The sequence below is a fragment of the Rhincodon typus genome, chromosome 2 (genome assembly GCF_021869965.1).
Source record: "Rhincodon typus isolate 14 chromosome 2, sRhiTyp1.1, whole genome shotgun sequence".
In the NCBI taxonomy this organism is placed as follows: Eukaryota; Metazoa; Chordata; class Chondrichthyes; order Orectolobiformes; family Rhincodontidae; genus Rhincodon; species Rhincodon typus.
Window position 1 is genome coordinate 2,622,260 of NC_063333.1, and position 20,427 is coordinate 2,642,686.

Below are 20,427 nucleotides of genomic sequence, written 5' to 3' on the forward strand. Positions count from 1 at the left end.
CCCACCCCAAACACAGACAGACACCTCTAGCACACACGCACTGAGCCTCCCCCAGCACTGAGCTGGGCTAAGTCAGCCTTTGTGCTCTAGTCTCTGCAGTGAGATGGGAACATGTAATGTTCTGAATTTGAAGGTAGAGATGTGTGGCAACAGACCCCACGCCTGAAACACCATCCACACACAAAAATGGAGCCGAGATCAACATAGAAGATTCTTGAGTGGGGTGGGGGGAGAAGGGGTGTGGGGAGGTAATTGTTGGAATGGACATGGGGAGTACTTGCCTTCAACTTGGTCATTTCTTCTGAAGCCAAGGAAATGATCATCTTGGCCAGGGGCTGGTCCAGTTGGCTGATGGTTTCCTTGACGATGGCCTCCATAGTATGGAGTATGACGATGCGATGGCCCTGTAGCAACTAGAGAGATAGAGAGAGTGAGAGAAAGACAGACCGCGAGAGAGATTGTAGAGCTCAGACTGAGAGGTGATCAGTCTCAGAGGGACATGGAAGCAGCTGCCCCATTGGTTGAAGGGTCAATACTGCAGGGCATCATTTTAAGGTGAAAGGCAAGAGGTTTAGAGGGGATTTGAGGAAAGGATTTTACGCCCAGATTGGAAGTGGTTGGCGCCTTGGGCGGAGAGTTGAGGCAGGAGACGTCAAAAACTTTATAAAGTATAAAAGCAATTACAGTGTCATAACCTTCCAGCCAATGGGGCAAAAGCAGTAAAACAGGGCTTGAATAGGGGGTAGTGTGTTTTTGGCAGTACAGAGTCGATGGGCCAAAGGGCCTCTCCCGTAAAACATGCAGGGCTCAGAGAACGAGGCTGGGGTGAGGAGTGAGGAATTCACGGGGAGATTCGCAGATAGAGAGAGCCAGCTCGGGCACAATGGGGCTGGGGGATTGTTTTAGAAAGTGGTGTGCGCGAAAGGGGATGGCAGCATTGTCTGAGCTGGGAAGAGGCTGGGGGCTCAAGCCCAGGACCTACCTTACTATGTTTGCTGAGGTAGGAGTGACAAGCGAGAAGAACGAGGCGAGGGTGGCTGCAACCGAGCTCCCGAAGAGCCTGAGAGATCTCCTGCCGGACACTCTCATCTTTGTCAAACGCCGCATCGATCAGTGCGACGGAGAAAGCTGTGGGGGGTACAAATCAGAGGGCAGCAATGACTCGCTACATTACAGACATGAATCCATCCCACCCCGCTCCGCTCCAAACACCCGTCACCCACCCACGCCTTCAAACACCTCAAAAGCACAAGAGCGAGTCTCAGAAACAACGTTCCGCAGGTAGAAAGGGCGACATTAGGCAGGTGAACTCCAGCTTCTTGTACAGGACCACAGGCATCTCTGGTCAGACCTATCCCCAGTCACCCTTGAGCGGACCGTGTTGCTCAGCTGTTTCAGACAATTGAGAGGGAACTGCATTGCTGTGCGTCTGAAGTTACATGTAGGCCAGGCTGAGTAAGGATGGCCAATTCCATACCCTGAAGGACATTAGAGACCCAGATGGGTTTTTAAGATTTATATTTAATTTAATATTGTCACTTGTACCTAGGTACAGGGAAAAGCGGATAATGTCACCCTGGATTACAGAATAAATTACTGAGTAAATTACTTAAATGGTAAAATACTGAATAAATTAATATGAAACCAATATTACTAAAACCAATATAGCTTCAACAGTTCATCTTTCCCACTCTGTAGACCGCATCCTCTCTGCTTCTCCAGTCCGACATTGTCCTGGGGTCCTAGCAATGTGCTCCTTTCCGGTCACCGCTGTTGCTTGTGACACTGTACCACAGTCGCCATTATAGAGAAACGAGGAGAATAGGAGCTGGAATAAGCCAGTCTTTGCACCATTCGAGTTTGATCATCCAGCTCCGTCCCCCGTTCCCACTTTTGCTCCTTTGATCCTTTTAGCCCTGAGAACTATAACGACCTCTGCTTTGAAAACACTCAAACGTTTTGTCCTCAACCACTTTCTGTGGCAGAGAATTCCACAGGATCACTGCTGCCTAAGTGAAGTCATTTCTAAACTAGTTCAATTCAGTAGAATCCGGGATTTTAGAAATGACACCTTTGGACATGGTGGGATTTGAACCTGAACGCTGGCCTCGCGTTCTGAATTGCTGCATTACCACAACACTATTCTTGCCCTGCCCTAAAGCTACTGAAGGGGTAGCGAGCTGCTCGGAGGAGGAAAGACGGACACAGGCAGAGGGATTTACAGAGGGAATCCCAGGCAGCTGAAGGCATCGCATCCAGTGGGATGGAATAAAACGAGGAGAGGTCTAGGACAGTCGAGAGGCTAGAGGAATTGAAGAAGGGGTGGGGGAGTGCAAGGATATGGAGGAACGTGGAAACAAGGAGGAGAGTTTTAAAGTGAAGAAACTGCTTCACAAGTAGGTGGTCTCCCTTTCACACTGCGCTGGGTTCGAAACCCCTCAAAGGGTTAAAATTCGAGGGCAGTCAGATAGATATAGATGAGCAGCTCACTGCTGCAAAGTTATTCTCACTGGGTCACTGAGCTGGTCAAGGCACAAGACAAAACAGGGCAATTATCAGTACGGAGATAGTAGGAACTGCCAATGCTGGAGTCAGAGATGACAGTATTGAGGTGGAGGAAGACAGCAGGCCACACAGCATCAGAGGAGCAGGAAAGTTGACAGTTCAGGTCAGGACCCTTCTTCAGAAAATCAGCAACAAAAACAGAAGTCACTGAAAAAGCTCTGAAGAGAAATCAAGGTTAATGTTTCGGGTCCGGTGACCCTTCCTCACAACCACTCTGGGGAAGGGTCACTGGACCCGAAACATTAACCTTGATTTCTCTTCACAGATGCTGCCAGACCTGCTGAGCTTTTCCAGCAACTTCCGTTTTTGTTTCTGATTTACAGCATCTGCAGCATTCTTTTGTTTTTTTTTAAATTCAGGTAGAGGGACGACTCCCTCCCCACTCTCACCCAGCCACCCCCAAGGACACAAAGTGTGCAGAGGCCAGTCACTCAGTTACAGGGGCCCTGCTCCCAGGGGCCAGTGAGAAACACCACACGTGTTTTCAATTTCATTTCTATCAGTGTCCAGATGTTCTTTTGATTAATCCACGTTCCTTTAAAACACCCTAGGGCACAGCAAACTCCTACAATCCACAGTGAGATAAATATTTGTGTCTGTATTCTACACTTGCTAAATAATTAAAAGACAAGTGAGAGGGGAAAAGATTTAAGAAGGACCTGAGGGGCAACTTCTTCACACAGAAAGTGGTGCATAAATGGAATGGCTGCCCTAGAAATGCCCTACAGCAGCAACATTTAAAAAACTTTTGGATGGGCAGGGTTTAAGAGGGATTATGGAGCAAATGCGAGCAATTGGAACTAGCTGAGTGGGCACCATGGCCAGCATGGACCAGTTTGGGCCAAAGGGCGTTTCCATCCTGCATTACTCTGCGAATTTACAAGTAATAACAGAGGGTTCCGGCCTGAAACATCGACTTTCTTGCTCCTCTGATGCTGTCTGACCTGCTATGTTTGTCCAGCTCCATGTTATTGATTCGTGCTTCCAGCATCTGTAGTCCTTACTGTCTCTTGATTACAAAGTGCTTTTTTTCCCCCCACTAACTGGGCGCTGTAGTCAGCACACAAACACGGCGAAGAATGTAGCGTATCAATCTCTAGGACAGACACTGCTGTTGTAATCGGCTGTTGGAGAGGATTATTCACTCAATGATCAAAGCTATAGGGTTTTAAATGAGGAAGGGGAAGTGGAGATGTCTCAGGAGGGAATTCCATACCATCGAGCTGAAAACACAGCTGCCATTGGGACCCATGAGAAAGGCAGATGTACAAGCCCTTTTAGTGAAGAGGAGAATCTCTCTGAGCGAGAAACCAGCTTCCTTATTGCGAAGACCAGTTAACCACAGCCACAGGAACTTCCTCCTGAGCGGGCCCAGGCCCAACCGTTCAGGTGTAAAACCTGAATCTCCAAATTCATTTGCACTTTCATTCGGAGGGACGTGATCACAGCAAACGAAAGCAGATCCTGCCAGCTGGCACACGGCTTCCTGCACCCTGACTGACAGACAGACAGACACCGGGTCTCACTCACCCAGCAAGGAGATCCCTCCCACCACGCCCCCGCTCCTGCCAATAGACATTCATCCAAATCGAAATTCCCATGACCATCTCTCACCACCTCCAGTCCATACACCCTGTCTCCCTCTCTGTAACCTCCTGACACCCTACTCTGTAAACTACCCCAGTCCCAACCTACAACCCTGTCCTCTGAAACTTCCTCTAGTCCCTACATACTCACTCTCTCTCTCTCACTTTCTGTATCCTCATTCAGCCTTACACCCTTCCCCTAGGTTGAAGCACACGAGACTCTTAGGGGAATTGTAGGATAGATGTGGAAAGGTTGTATGGGACAATCTAGGACCAGAGGGCAAAATCTCAGAATAAGGGGTTGCACATTTAAGAAAAGAGAGGAGGAGGAATTTCTTCCCTCAGAGAGAGTGAATCTGTGGAATTCTTTACCACAGACGGCTGGGATAGTCAGATTGTTAACAGGAGGGGAATAAAGGCGTAAGGGGGAAAGGCAGGAAACTGGAGTTGAGAAACATAAGATCAGCCACGATCTCAGTGAAAGAATGAATGGCCTACTTTTTTTTAAATTCATTCACGGGATGAGGGCATAGCTGGGGAGGTAGCATTTATCGCCCATCCCTAATTGTCACACATAGGCCAGACCAGATAAGGATGGCAGTTTCCTTCCCTGAAGGACATTAGTGAACCAGATGGGTTTTTCCGACTATCAACAATGGATTCATGGTCATCATTAGATTCTTAATTCCAGATATTTTATTGAATTCAAATTCCACCATCTGCAAGTGGTGGGATTCGAACCTGGGTCCCCAGGACATTGTCTGGGTCTCTGTATTAATAGTCCAGTGATAATACCACTAGGCCATCGCCTCCCACTCCTATCTTCCACTTATCTCTTTACTCTCACTCTAGTCCCTACATTCCTACCTCTGTATCCTCCTGAAGATGTGAAAAGGTAGGATTAGGCTACTCATCCCCTCAGTCCTGGTCCATTAATATCTCAGGGGACAGGTTCCACAGACTCCTGATTCCCAGAAATGCCTCCTCACCCCACGCCCCCATTGACAGGCCCTCGTTTGTGAACAGCATCTAATCTCACAGATGAAGGGAAACCTCTTGGCACCCACCCTAAGACAAACCCTCCAACGGGATACCAGCACAGTCTGCTCAAACTTCTGGGAACTGCATCCAATGCAGATCTATCCCGACAAATTGGGAGACTGAAACTGCACAGGTCTTGTAAACCAGTCTTGCTGACAGCCTTGTGTAACTTCTTTACTCTATCCTCCCACAATCAAGACCAGCATTCTCCTTGCTGCTCCTATCTGATTATTGTGAGACACTCAGGGGGTAGAACATTCAAATGCACCACCCAGCCATAGAGCTCAGCAAGCTAATAATTATTAAAAACTGATTCACAATGTGAGCGTGTTGCAGGTTTGGTCAACATTCACCAACCAACTCACCTCGACTGAGGTGCACCAACGTCTGAGGAGCAGAGGCAGGGTAGATAGAGAGAAATATTTCCCATATAGTCAAGGGGTCAATAACCAAAGGCCACAGTTTGAAGGAGCAGGGAGTTTCTGTGGCAATTTGAGGAAATGATTTTAAACACAGGGGGCTGTGGTTTTGGGAACTCACTGCCTGAGTGCTGAGGGAGTGCCACACTGTCGGAGGGTCAGTGCTAAACCTTCTGATTGAGCGGTAAAGTGTCAAGGAAATGAATCACTTCAGGAATTTTCCAATAAGCAGACCAGTTTAATAACATTAAAAACAAGGAAAGGACTACAGCAAGCACTCACCTTCGGTGTAGTTTGTTCCCATTCTGCTACCTCATCCCCCTTGACTGCTCCCAGTGCAAGGCTTGCTATATTCACTGTAGTTTCTCAGCTGAACCAGAGCTGTCTGCAGATGGTCGAAGCCGTGATGTTAGTGCCACCTTTCTGCAGCGTCACCTCCACAGAACCTCCCTCAGCCAGACCTATCTTCAGTGAATTCGAATGCAGACTGAACCAGGCCAAATGCCTGGCTGCAGAGTGTGAAACAGGAACCCTCTCACTCTCTCGCCAGGAGGTAAATTCCTTGTTAAACTCCAACCTGACCACAACAAAGATAAACAATGATGCAAGGTTTCTTTCCAATCAATCCTTAGTTACTCCCATGTCTAGTTCCACACACTCACTCCCACTCCCACTCCCACTCCCTCTCCCTCTCCCTCTCATGTATGTATTACACACACACACACACCAGTTCCTCACAGCCCCTAGCCCCCAATACATACCTCAAACATCTCTGTCTCTGTCTCTGTCTCTTCCCCCCCTTCCCCCTTCCCCCCCTTTCTCCCCTTTCTCCCCTTTCCCCCTTACCCCCTAACCCCCTAACCCGTTTGCCCTCACCCTCCACCATTGCTCGCACTCCCTCACCTCAGGTTCCTCTGATCACAGGAGAATCACGTGAGTTGTTCAGGTCACGTGCTGGTCACGGTGTTTAAATGGAGTCGGTGCGGGAATCGCGCATGCCCAGTATCATCTTGTGACCATTAGAGCTGGGACCGCCATCTTTAATACAGGCAGCGTTCACCGCCCTCTGGCGGAAGAGCATTTTCATCACCTCCCCCCGCCATCGCTCCCTCACTCCCTCCATCCTTACTCCCTCACACACTCCCTCCATCCTCACTCCCTCACATACTCCCTCCATCCTCACTCCCTCACACACTCCACCCTCACTCCCTCACACACTCCATCCTCACTCCCTCCCTCATACACCCTCACTACCTCCACCCTCACTCCCTCCATCCTTACTCCCTCACACACTCCCTCCATCCTCACTCCCTCACATACTCCCTCCATCCTCACTCCCTCACACCCTCCACCCTCACTCCCTCACACACTCCATCCTCACTCCCTCCACCCTCCATCCTCACTCCCTCCACCCTCACTCCCTCACACACTCCATCCTCACTCCCTCCCTCATACACCCTCCATCCCTCACACACTCCATCCTCACTCCCTCCACCCTCCCTCACACACCCTCACTCCCTCCACCTTCCCTCCTTCACACACCCTCCATCCTCACTCCCTCCATCCTCACACCTTCCACCCTCCACCCTTAGACCTTCCATCTCATTCCCTTCATCCTACCCCTCCACTCTCAGACCCACCAACACTCCCTCCATCCTCACTCCTTCAGTCTCACTCTGTCACCCTCACTGCCTCCAACCTCACCCCCTCCACCTTTAGACCCTCCACTGTCACTCACTCCAACTTTATTCCATTCATCCTCACTCCTTCCATCCTCACTCCCTCAAACTCACTCCCTCCATCCTACCCCCTCCACTCCCAGACCCACCCTCATTCCCTCCACCCACACTCCCTCCAACCTAACCCCCTCCACCCTTCCCCTCTACCCTTACAACCTCCACCCTCGCTCCTTCACTCTCATTCCACCTTCATTCCCTCGACCCTCACTTCCTCCATCCTCATTTTTCACATTTCCTTTGGTCCATGTTGAGCGCAGTCTGCTGGCTAGTTCTGTAACAAAGGAGTTATATGAAGCTTTAAACTAATTAGTGAGGGGTTGAAGGGACGTTTTAAAAACATCAAATCGAAATGATTGAACAGAAGTGCAGGGTAGCAAAACCAGGAGCAGATGGCCTAAAAGTGCTAATAAAGAACTTCCGCCACCTCCAGCGAGATGCCACCAATTCTCAATGTACACTAATACATTACCCACAATACCATTAAGTCCAATCTTAATTCCCTTCCCCTCCCCTCCCTTGTCCACATTCCGCAGGCATCGTTCTCTCCGGGACTCCCTGGTCCACTCTTCCCTCACCCCAAACACCCCCACTACGGCACCTTCCCCTGTAACCGGCGAAGGTGCAACACCTGCCCATTTACCTCCTCCCTCCCCACTATCCAAGGGCCCAAACATACGTTCCAGCTGAAGCAACACTTCACCTGCACTTCCCACAATCTAGTCTACTGCATTCGCTGCTCACAATGTGGTCTCCTCTACATTGGGGAAAAGAAGGGTAGACTGGGTGACCGCTTCACAGAACACCTATGTTCTGCTCGCAAAACAGACCCTGAACTACCTGTTGCCTGCCACATTAACGCACCACCCTGTTCCCTGGCCAACATCTCTGTCTCAGGCTTGCTGCAGTGTTCCAGCAAAGCTCAACGCAAGCTGGAAGAACCTCATTTTCCACTTGGGGACCCTACAGCCCTCTGGACTCAATATTGAGGTCAATAATTTTAGGGCCTAAACTCTCCCATGCCCCAGCCCCCCACCCCACACATCAGGCCTTGTTACCACATAGCCTGCCATTACACACCCCCTGTTGTTAGTCACTAACAGTCCCCATTAACAACTACTCACCCTCCCAGCCTGATCGTTATCAACTCTTTGTCTGTCCAACTGCTCTTCTCTCTCTCTATCCTATCGTTACTCCCTACCCCATCCCCACCCCCTATTTTCTGCATATAAACTGACATTTTCCCAGCCACCATCAATTCTGAGGAAGAGTCACCAGACCCGAAACGTTAACCCTGTTTTTTCCTTCACAGATGCTGCCAGACCTGCTGAGCTTTTCCAGTAACTTCTGTTTTTACTCCTAATAAATAACTTGTTGAACTCTGGGAGGGTTCTGTTGGGTTGCAAAACTGACATTGTGTTGTTCAAGAAAGGAGGGAGACTGAAAGCAGGAAACTGTAGGCCAGTTAGCCTAACACTTTCTCTGGGAAAATGCTAGAGTCTATATTTAAGGAAGAAACAGTGGGACATTCTGAAAAGCTAAACAATCAATCAGAGTCAATATGGTCAAAAAAGACAAGAATTGTGGTTGCTACAAGGCTGGAGAAACTCAGCAGCTCCGACACCATCTGTGGAGAGAGAAAACAGCATTAACATTTCAGGTCCAGTGACTTTTCTTTCGAACCAACAGAGTAACATGGTATTGTGAGGGGAAAATTATGTTTGACAAATTTTCTAGAGTTCTTTGAAGATATAATATAAAGGGGATTAAGGGGAACCAGTAGACATAGTGCATTTGATTTCAGAGATAGTAGGAACTGCAGATGCTGGAGAATCCGAGACAACAAGGTGCAGGGCTGGATGAACACAGCAGGCCAAGCAGCATCATAGGAGCAGAGAGGCTGACGTTTCGGGCCTAGACCCTTCATTTGATTTCAGAACAGGTTTGATAAGGTGCCACATAAAAGATTATTGCACAAGATTGGCCTTAATGGTATTGTGGGTAATGTATTAGCGTACATTGAGAATTGGTTAACAAACAGAAGACAGTGCATCTCCGGAAAAAAAGCATTTCTGATGAAGGGCCTAGGCCCGAAACGTCAGCCTTCCTGCTCCTCTGATGCTGCTTGGCCTGCTGTGTTCATCCAGCTCTACACCTTGTTATTTCAGATTCTCCAACATCTGCAGTTCCTACTATCTCTAGTGCATCGAGATTACTGGGCCTACATCCTCCATCCTCATTCCCTTCATCCTCAGACCCACCATCCTCACTTCCTTCATCTCCATTCCCTCTATCCTCGCACTCTCTACATTGTCACACCATCCATCCTCATTCCTTCCCTCACTTCCTCCATCCTCAATCCCTCATACCACACACTCCCATCCCTCCCTCCCTCCATTCTCATTTCCTGTCTCACACACTCACACCCATCCCTCCCTCCATCCTCACTTCCTCCTTCCATCCTCACTTCCTCCCTCACACACTTACTCTCATCTCTCCCTCCCTCCATCCTCACTTCCTCCCTCACACACTCACTCTCATCCTTCCCTCCACCCTCACACACTCACTCCCATCCGGCACTATCTCCAACCTCACACTGTCCCTCTCATTTCCCCATCCTCTCTCAGATCTTCACACTTTCCCTCATACTTTCCCCAATCTCACTCCCTCCCTCACATCCCACCCCTATTCCCTCCTTCTTCATGGTTTCCCTCACACTCACTTCATCCTCACTCCCTCCCCACTGTCATTCCCCCCTCAACATTTCCTCCATTCCACTTCTTCCATCCCCACTCCCTCCACACCCATTCCTCACTCCCTCCATCCTTATTTCTTCCCTTACATTTTCTCCTCCTTCACACTCCTTTATCACACCCTCACACTCACTCCCTCTCTCATCCTCATCCCTCCAAACCTCCTCCATCCATTCTTCAATCTGTTCCTCTTTGGTCCCTCTCTATCCTACCTCCATCCCGTCCTCCTTCTTCCCTCCATCTCTGCCCAGCTCCCGGTCTCCCTTCTCCACCCCTGCCTTTATCCCAGTCCCTCCCTCCTTCAATGATCACCCCCTCCATCCTCACTCTGTCCAATCCATTCCCACGCACACCTTCCTCACTCCCTCCATTCTAAATCCCTGCACCTTCTATCCATCCATCCCCGCTCCATCTTCTTCCTTCATCTTTACTCACTCCTTGTCCTCATTCCCTCTACCCCTCCATCCTAGCTCTCACCTCCCTCTCTCCCTCCAGCTGTTCTCCCACGATAACAGCGTATGGTTTAAGGGGGTAACAGATTAGCATGGATAAAGGATTTGTTAGCTAACAGGAAACAGACAGTAGATGTAATTGACAAGCTGTAAGTGGAATACCAGAGGGATCAGTGCTGGGTCCTACATAATCACAAACAATATTGTGATGAATGTTATGTAATGATGTTTTAAACTAGAAACCTTCTAGTTGGTTATTTCTGTAAGGTGTTGCCTTCCCATAAAAAAAACCAAGGTCAGAGATCCTTCTGGAACATGATGTGGAGGTGCCGGTGTTGGACTGGGTTGGATAAAGTCAGAAATCACACGACACCAGGTTATAGTCCAACAGGTTTATTTGAAAACACAAGCTTTCGGAGCCTCAGTCCTCCTTCAGGTGTTAGTGAGAGAGGTAGTAACAGACACAGAATTTATAAATAAAAGATCAAAGGGTCACACCATTGATGAAGATGTACTAAGTAAACCTAAGATACTGTTAAATTTTGTATCAGTTAGAAAGTTTTAATTGATCAATATGTATATGTAAATCCCCAAAATTCCTTTCAAGTCACTGTCCTGAGAGAACTAAAGGGTTTATCAGTGTAAAGAAGAGGTGACATTTTAGGTCAGACAATGTATGTTCGGTGTGAGGCCTTGTTTAGAATCTGTTTGTGTTTTGGTTTGGAGTCAGACTGGTTTTATTTCTAAAGTAGAAATTTATAAAATGCCATATTGACTGACTGTCTATAAATTGTGTGCTTTTTGAACAAAATAGAATGTATCTGCAAACACAAATTCACCCCATAGATTCACACGTGTGTGTGTGTGTGTGTGAGGGAGAGAGAAAGTGTGTGTGAGTGAGAGAGAGTGTGTGTGAGTGCGGGAGAGAGACACACACCGTCTCCCACATGCACATACTCTCCTTCTCCCATATGCACGCACACACCCTCTCCCTCTCTCTCTCAAAAGCACACACACACACACACACACACACACACTCTCTCTCTCCCCCCTCTCTCTCACACACACACTCTCTCTCTCGCCCCCCTCTCTCACACACACACACACACACACTCTCTCTCTATATGCCTCTCACTCACACACACACACAGTCTCTCTCCCCCCTCTCACACACACACAGTCTCTCTCTCACACACAAACACATACACTCTCTCCCCCCCCTCACACACACACACACACATACACACCCCCTCTGCCCCTCACACACTCTCTCTCCCCCTCACACACACACACTCTCTCCATTGCAAACACACGCACACACATATACACACTCTCTCTCCCCCGTCAAACACATACTCTCTCCATCATTGACACACATACACACACACACACACACATAAGTATTCTCCCCACTTTACACACACACACTCTCCCTCTCTCTCCCCCCCTCACTTACTCTCTCTCACACACACACACAAGTGAGTCTATGGGGTGAATTTGTATTTGCAGATACATTTTAGTTTGTTCAAAAAACACAAAATTTATAGACAGTCAGTCAATATGGTGTTTTATAAATCCCTACTTTAGAAATAAAACCAGTCTGACTCCAAACCAAAACACAAACAGATTCTAAACAAGGCCTCACACCTAACATGCATTGTCTGACCTAAAATGTCACCTCTTCTTTACACTGATAAAACCTTCAGTTCTCTCAGGACAGTGACTTGAAAGGAATTTGGGGATTTACATGTACGTATTAACCAATTAAAACCTTCTAACTGATGAAAGATTTAACAGCATCTTAGGTTTATTTAATACATCCTCAACAATGGTGTGACCCTTTGATCTTTTACTTATAAATTTTGTGTCCGATACTACTGGCTGACCCTTAGAAGACAAAGGGTGGTAGTAGATGGAAAATATTCAACACGGTGCTCAGTTACGATGGGGTACCACAAGGATCTGTCCTGGGTCCTCTTCTATTTGTGATTTTTGTAAATGATTTGGATGTAGGAGTGGAAGGGTGGATTAGCAAGTTCGCGGACAATACGAAGGTGGGTCACGTTGTGGAAGTGTGGAGGGCTGTTCTAGGTTACAAAGGGGCATTGATAGGATGCAGAGCTGGGCTCAGAAGTGGCAGATGGAGTTTAACCCTGAAAAGTGTGAGGTGATTCATTTTGGAAGGACAAACTTGAAAGCAGAATACAGGGTTAACGGAAAGATTCTTGGCCGTGTGGAGGAGCAGAGGGATCTTGGGGTTCATGTCCACAGTTTCCTGAAAGCTGCCACCCAGATGGATAGAGTTGTTAAGAAGGCGTATGGTATGTTAGCTTTCATTAATAGAGGGATCGAGTTCAAGAGCCGTGAAGTTATGCTCCAGCTATACAAAAGCCTGGTTCGGCCACATATGGAGTGTTGTTTCCAGTTCTGGTCGCCTCATTACAGGAAAGATGTGGAGCGTTGCAAAAGGTGCAGTGGAGATTTACCAGGATGTTGCCTGGAATGGAGGGAAGGTTTTACAAGGAAGGGTTGAGAGAGCTAGGGCTTTTCTCTTTAGAACGACGAAGGATGAGAGGTGACTTGATAGAAGTGTACAAAATGATCAGAGGTATAGAGAGAGTGGACAGCCAGAGACTTTTTCCTCAGGTGGAAGTAGCTATTATGAGGGGACATAGTTTTAAAGTGAGTGGAGGTAGATATAGGGGAGACGTAAGAGGTAGGTTCTTTACTCAGAGAGTGGTCAGGGTGTGGAATGCATTGCCGGAGAGGGTAGTGGAGTTGGCCTCATTAGGGGCATTTAAGCGGCTATTAGATAGGCATATGGATGATAGTATAAGGTAGGGGTGGAGGTTAGATAGATCTTAGGATTAGGGTAAAACAACATCGTGGGCCGAAGGGCTTGTACTGTGTTGTACTGTTCTATGTTCTATGTTCTACCTCTCTCACCAACACCTGCAGAAGGTCTGAGGCTCCGAAAGCTTGTGTTTTCAAATAAACCTGTTGGACTATAACCTTGTGTCGTGTGATTTCTGACTTTGTCCTTCTGGAACAGTGATTAAATTGAGTGTTTGTCAGAAGGCAAGCGAGTGCAGATTCAGAGATAGTAAGAACTGCTGATGCTGGAGTCAGAGATAACATTGTGTGGGGCTGAAGGAACACAGCAGGTCAGGCAGCATCGGGGGAGCAGGCAAACTGACGGTTCGGGCCGGGACCCATATTTGCACTGATCAGTTTACAACATGAGAGGAAATATTAAAGACATTCGCATTGTTTTCAGTTCACAGGAATCTAGAACTGAGAAACATTTTAACTCAGCTCCAAAAACACCAGGATTAGGCGCACAAGCAAATACAGTTTCTCGAAGCAGTTCCTAGACAGAATTCAGGGCAGGTCAGGGATCCAGCCACCTTAGTAGAGTGGTTTAAGTTGTGAATCTTCAAACTAGGGGAGTTTGGCTAGAAATCTGAAGTTTATTATACTTGAGAAAGATTAGGATCTCAGATTTGTGTAAAACTCATTGGCAGCAGAATTAGAAAGAATGTACTGAATTATCTCCATAGTATGTATCAAGGAAACTATCACCGCCATTTGTGACCCTTCAGATACATTCATGGATGAGGGTGTCACCCACTGGTCCAGCATTTATTGCCCATCCCGAATTGCCCAGAGGGCAGTTAAGAGTCAACCACATTGCTGTGGGTCTGGAGTCACATGTAGGCCAGACCAGGTAAGGATGGCAGTTTCCTTCCCTAAAGGACATTAGTGAACCAGATGGGGTTTTCCCCTAACAATTGGCAATGGATTAATGGTCATCATTAGACTCTTATTTCTAGATTTTTATTAAATTCAAATTCCACTTTCTGCCATGGTGGGATTTGAACCCAGGTCCCCAGAACATTACCTGGGTCTCTGAATTAATTGTCTAGCCATAATATCACATTGCCTTCCTAACACTGAAGCAGTCCATGTTCAAATGCAGCAAGATCTGGACAATATCCAGGCTTGGATACAAATGTGGCAGGGAAATGCCACGCTATGACTATCTCCAATAGGAGACAATCTAATCATTGCCCCTTGACATTCAATGGTGTTACCATCATTGAATCCCCCACTATCAACATTCTGGATGTTATCATTGACCAGAAGATTAATTGGACTCACCACATAAACACAGTGGCTACAAGAGCAGGCCAGAAGCTGGGAATACTGCGGCGGGTAATTCACCTCCTGACTCCCCAAAGCCTGTCCCACCATCTACAAGGCACAAGTCAGGAGTGTGATGAAATACTCCCCACTTGCCTGGATGGGTGCAGCCCCAACAACACTCAAGAAGCTTGACACCATCCAGGACAAAGCAGCCCGCTTGATTGGCACCACATCCACAAACATCCACTCCCTCCACCACCGATGCTCAGTAGCAGCAGTGTGTACTATCCACAAGATGCACTGCAGGAATTCACCAAAGATCCTCTGACAGCACCTTCCAAACACACGTACATTTCCATCTAGAAGGACAAAGACAGCAGATACATGGAAACAGTACCACCTGCAAGTTCCCCTCCGAGCCACTCACCATCCTGACTCGGAACTACATCGCCGTTCCTTCAGCGTCGCTGGGACAGAATCTTGGAATTCCCTCCCTAATGGCATTGTGGGTCAACCCACAGCAGATGGACTGCAGCAGTTCAAGAAGGCAGCTCACCTCCACCCTCTCAAGGGGCAACTAGGGACGGGCAATAAATGCTGGGCCCAGCCAGCTATGCCCACATTGCATGAATGAATGAAATAAAAAGTGAACTCCTTCACTTTAACAGGAAGAATCAAAAAGCAGCATCTTATTTAAATGGAGAGAAATCTTGAGTTGCCGTGGCATCTGGCTTTCCTGGGACACAGCCCTATAGTCAGTGTGCAAATACAGCAAGGAAGGCAAATGCAATGTTGTTGTTTATTCCGAGGTGAATGGCATGTAAAGTTGAGAAGTTTTATTGCTGCTGTTTGGGGCAATGCTGGCTAGGCCAGCGATTATTGCCCAGAGGGCAGTTGAGAGTCAACCACATTGTCACAAGTAGGGATTAGCAGATTTCCTTCCCTAAAAGGCAGCAGTGAACCAGATGGGTTACATGGTCACTATTATACTAGGCTTTCATTCTAAGATAGGTAGGACTTATATCTATTGGAACAGCATACCATTAGAATTTTGTTTCTGTTCAGGAATAGCTAGTAGTTAAGGGGGAACTGTTTGGTTTGTTAGTAGTTCTATTAATTTGTTCACTTTTAGAGATGGATAAATAAATTGTTAATTATGGAGTGACTGTTAGGAGTTCATTTCAGTTAACCATTTAGCAATTGAATCCAAATTTCACCATCTGCCATGATGGGATCTGAACCCGGGTCCCCCAGAACATTAGCCTGGGTTATGGGTTAATAATCCAGTGACATTACCACTACACCATCACCTTCCATTGTGGTATGGCTCTGTCTTCTTCTTTAAAATAAAATATATAATCACTTTGAAATCAGTTCAGACAAGGTTCACTGCAATGATAACTGGAATGAGAGAGAAGATGAAGAGAAGGTTGAACAGTTTAGGCCTATCGCATCGGACTTTCGAAGAATAAGAGTTGGTCTTACTGAAACTTGCTGAGGAAGTTCTGAGGAAGGGTCATCGGACCCGAAACGTTAACTCTGATTTTTGTCTTCACAGATGCTGCCAGACCTGCTGAGCTTTTCCCGCAACTTCTGTTTTTGCCTCTTATTGGAAGTTGTATGTTTTGAGGGGACTAGATAGGGCGAATATCCAGAGGAGACTGAAACTAGGCAATATAGTTGCAAAATAAGAGAGAGATGAGGAGAATTTTGCAGAATTGAGAGGTGCAGAATTCTCTTCACCAGAAAGCAGTGCAGACTGAATTTTCAAATTTATGCATGGAGAATGGAATATAATGTAGTGTGAGGTTATCCATTTCCTTAAGAGGAAACAAAGGTGCAGAGCTTTTCTGAAATGGCTTGTTTGGAAAATGTTGATGTCCAAAGGTGTCACTCTTGTATATTACTGAAAGCTAGTGTACAGCTGCAGCAAGACCTCCTCTAGATTTTGGAATGTGGACTTGGAGATTTTAAAAAAATGTCTGCAGACAGCAGCAGATGCACACAGAGTTGTTAAAATTGAAACATTGTTCAAAAGGCTATACTGTTAGCAGGCATAGCAGCATTTTTACCGAGTCAACAGGTCTTTAAATTTATGCAATTAATTTAAACCAGGCCCAAGATACCGAAGCTCAATTAAATTTAAATCTGATGGTTTGACAACCTCAGACCAATCCTATTGTAAGAAATTAATAGGTCATCAAGGGTATAAAAGAAGAGGGTATTTGAAAATCGATGTGAGAACAAACTGTTACCTGTTAAGAGAACAGCTCTCAACAGCCATCGGCTCTAAGGAAAGAGAAAATCACTGGCTCTCACAGAAACCGCTAAGATCTCAGAGGAAGCATCAGCTATATAAAGGCACTACAGTACTCTTAGCTAATATTCCCTCACAAGAATTTGACGGAGGAAGGTATTCCTGACTGGAGGGCAGTGGAGAAGGCAAAAAACATTCCAGAAGACTAATCCTGGCTGTAATTTCAAGAGATTAAGCTTTAATTTATTTTTAAAATTAATTTGGTTTATATAAGTAAGACTTAAATCTATTGGCATTTTAAACAGCATATCATTAGAATTTTGTTTCTATTCAGGAGTAGTTAGTAGTTAAGGGGGAACTGTTTGGTTTGTTAGTAGTTGTATTAATTTGTTCACTGTTAGAGTTAAATAAATAAATTGTTACTTGTTGATTATAGAGTGACTGTTAGCAGTTCATTTAATTTAACCTCTCCTTTATAACAGATTGGGGGGGCAGGTGAGGGGCAGATTATAACACTTTTCTTCACACTTCCTTCAACAGATTGTGAGGCAAGGTGAGCTTTTCTGGGTGTTTCGGTTTTAGATATCAGAGAGGGGGTCATCCCTCTGCTTTGTAACACTACTCGCTCTTTCTGTCTGAAAATTCCCTTCCTGAATGGAGAAATGGGACACCGCCTTCAGAGACACTGCAAAAGTACAATGGTGAATGAATGATCAAAATCACTGGGACTACAACTTCATGTCATCTTCAAAGAATCTGAAGGGAACTTAAGGAAAACACCTGATTGATATCTGCAGTCCGAGCTGGTGCCAGAACTGTGCTTCATAGATGTTTTCTTTCACTTCCCACCCATAGCATTTGTGAAAGCCATTTCTGAAGAAGGGTCTAGGCCCGAAACATCAGCCTTCCTGCTCCTCTGATGCTGCTTGGCCTGCTGTGTTCTTCCAGCTCTACACCTTGTTCTCATAGCATTTGTGTATTGTTTTACCTCTTTGCGTGTCGTTTTGTGTGTGTGTGGGATTTTTTTTTAGAAAGGGCAAGAGTTTAAGTTTAAGAGTTATATTTTAGCAATTTACACTTGTTGTTGGTTAAAACTGTTTGAGAGAAATAATTAGTGATTTTCTTGTTAATGATATAAATCTTGTATGCATATTCTTTTAGACAGAATCATTAGATAGGATGGGGAATTTGGTGGTTCAATCAAATCTTCACATTTGTGACAACCCCGGGAATATTGCGACCTGATTTCCAGTGCCCTGCCCCAAGGGAGTTGTGACACAAGTAAGTCAGAAGGCGAATGCTATGTTAGCCTTTATTTTGCTTCAGCTGTACAGTGCACTGAATCTGGAGTATTGTGTTCTGGTCCCCTTAAATGGAGAGAAACTGCAGAAAGTTGCAACACAGTGGAACTTGGGGACACTCGTACATGAAACACAGAAAGCTAGCACCCATAAGATGACAAGGTGTGGAGCTGGAGGAACACAGCAGGTCAGGCAGCATCAGAGGAGCAGGAAAGCTGACGTTTCGGGTCTGGACTCTTCTTCAGAAAATTCTCTGAATATTTTCTGAAGAAGGGTCCAGACCTGAAAAGTTAACTTTCCCGCTCCTCTGATGCTGCCTGGCCTGCTCTATTCATCCAGTTCTACAACTTATTATTTCAGACTCCAGCATCGGCAGTTCCTACTATCTCTAAGCTAGCGCCCAGGTGCAGCAAGTAATTAGGAGGCTAATGGAATGTAGCCTCTTATTTCAAGGGGGTTGGAGTAATAATGAATTAGCTTTATTGTCACATGTACTCATATGAGTACAGTGAAGAGTTTATAAGTCGCCACTTATAAGAGTAGGGAAGTCTTATTGCAACTGTAGAACAGAATACCCTTTAATGTCATGTATTCATAAGTTTTTACAAGGTCGCCTCTAATAGCACCAGTTTAACACTTCCCTCAGGGGAAATGGTGGCTTAGTGATATTATCACTAGATTATTAATCCAGAGACCAAGATAACATTCCCAGGATCCGGGTTTGAATCCCACCACGGCAGATGGTGGAATTTGAATTCAATAAAAATATCTAGAATTAAGAATCTAATGATGACTGTGAATTCATTGTCGATTTTCAGGTAAAACCCATCTGGTTCACTAATGTCTGTATAAAAAAATCTTAGGTATAATTACCTATTTACAAACCTTGGATACAAAAGACAAATAAAATGAAAAATAGTAGCATTATTTCTAATGTCTATAAATGAGTTATAACATAGTTAAAGGACTGTGAGAGTAACTGCAAGTGGTTTGCTCCCCTTATTTAAGAAAAGATATTATTTCAGAGAAGGTTCAGTTGGATGATCCCCAGTCTGGAGTGAATATCTTGTGAGCAAAAGCTAAACAGGTTGGGACTCTAGTCACTAGAGTTTAGGAGAATGAGAGGTGATCTCATTGAAACATATCAGATCCTTAAGGAGCTTGATAGGGTCAATGCTGAGAGGATGTTTCCCCTCATGGGGGAGTCCAGGACCAGAGGGCATAATCTCCGAAGACTGAGATGAGGCGGAATTTCTTCTCTCAGAGGGTTGAGAGTCTTTGGAACTCCTTGCACAGAGAGCTGTGGGGGCAGAGACCTTGTGTGTATTTTTAAGGCTGAGATCAATGGTATCTTAATCAGTCTGGGAATCTAGGATTACGGGGAGAGGGCAGGAAAATGGACGTGAGGAATGTTGGATCAGCCATGATCCCGTTGAATGACTGAGCAGACTCAAGAGGTTGAATGGCCTGCTCCTGCTCCTATTTTTTACAATCTTGCCTTAGGAAGGACATATTGCCACGGAGGGAATGCAATGGAGGATGACCAGACTGATTCCTGGGATAATGAGACTGTCCCATGAGGAGAAGTTGAGGATGTTGGTTCCATGTTTCCTGGAGTTCAGAAGAAGAGGCAATCTCATAGAAGCTTCCAAAATACTTGAAGGGATGGACAGAGTAAATGCAGGATGTTTTCCTTGGCACTGTGGTCTACAACCAAGGGGCATGGTCTCAGAATAGGGGCCAAACCATATCGCACAGAGATAAGGATGAAACTCTTCAGTAAGAGGGTTGCATTTTCTGCCTCAGAGAGCTGTGGAAGCTGACTCAGTACATTCAAGGGAGAGTTTGATAGATTTCTAGTTACTAATAACATCAAGGGATATGGGGATAGCATGGGAACCTGGCACTGAAAGAGATGATAAGATTGTAAGACCATACAGTGTAGATGCTGAATTAGGCCATTCCGCCCATCAAATCTGCTCCGGTATTCGATCATGGCTGATATCTTTCTCAACCCCACAGTGTGGAAACAGGCCATTTGGCCCAACAAATCCACACTGACTCTCCAAAAAGCATCCCACCCACTCCGCTATCCCTGCATTTCACACGGCTAATCCACTTAACCGACACATCCCTGAACACTATGGGCAATTTAGCATGGCCAATCCACC

General features: G+C 46.1%; 2 protein-coding genes across 2 annotated transcripts in view; one reads left to right on the plus strand and one right to left on the minus strand.

Moving 5' to 3' along the window:
* mroh1 (maestro heat-like repeat family member 1) overlaps nt 1-6,563 on the minus strand; it is a 69,322-nt gene extending 62,759 nt beyond the window's left edge. The window contains exons 1-4 of the mRNA XM_048617580.1: nt 6,515-6,563; nt 5,894-6,188; nt 983-1,128; nt 282-413 (exon numbers count right to left, since the gene is read on the minus strand). Of these exons, the coding sequence (XP_048473537.1) occupies nt 282-413; nt 983-1,128; nt 5,894-5,915 (300 nt within the window). The 5' untranslated portion in view covers nt 5,916-6,188; nt 6,515-6,563. The remainder of the gene's footprint in view (nt 1-281; nt 414-982; nt 1,129-5,893; nt 6,189-6,514) is intronic.
* The window catches only part of LOC109924970 (testis-specific serine/threonine-protein kinase 5-like), a 29,103-nt gene continuing 14,693 nt past the window's right edge, over nt 6,018-20,427 (plus strand). The window contains exons 1-2 of the mRNA XM_048617601.1: nt 6,018-6,164; nt 16,424-16,452. Of these exons, the coding sequence (XP_048473558.1) occupies nt 6,018-6,164; nt 16,424-16,452 (176 nt within the window). The remainder of the gene's footprint in view (nt 6,165-16,423; nt 16,453-20,427) is intronic.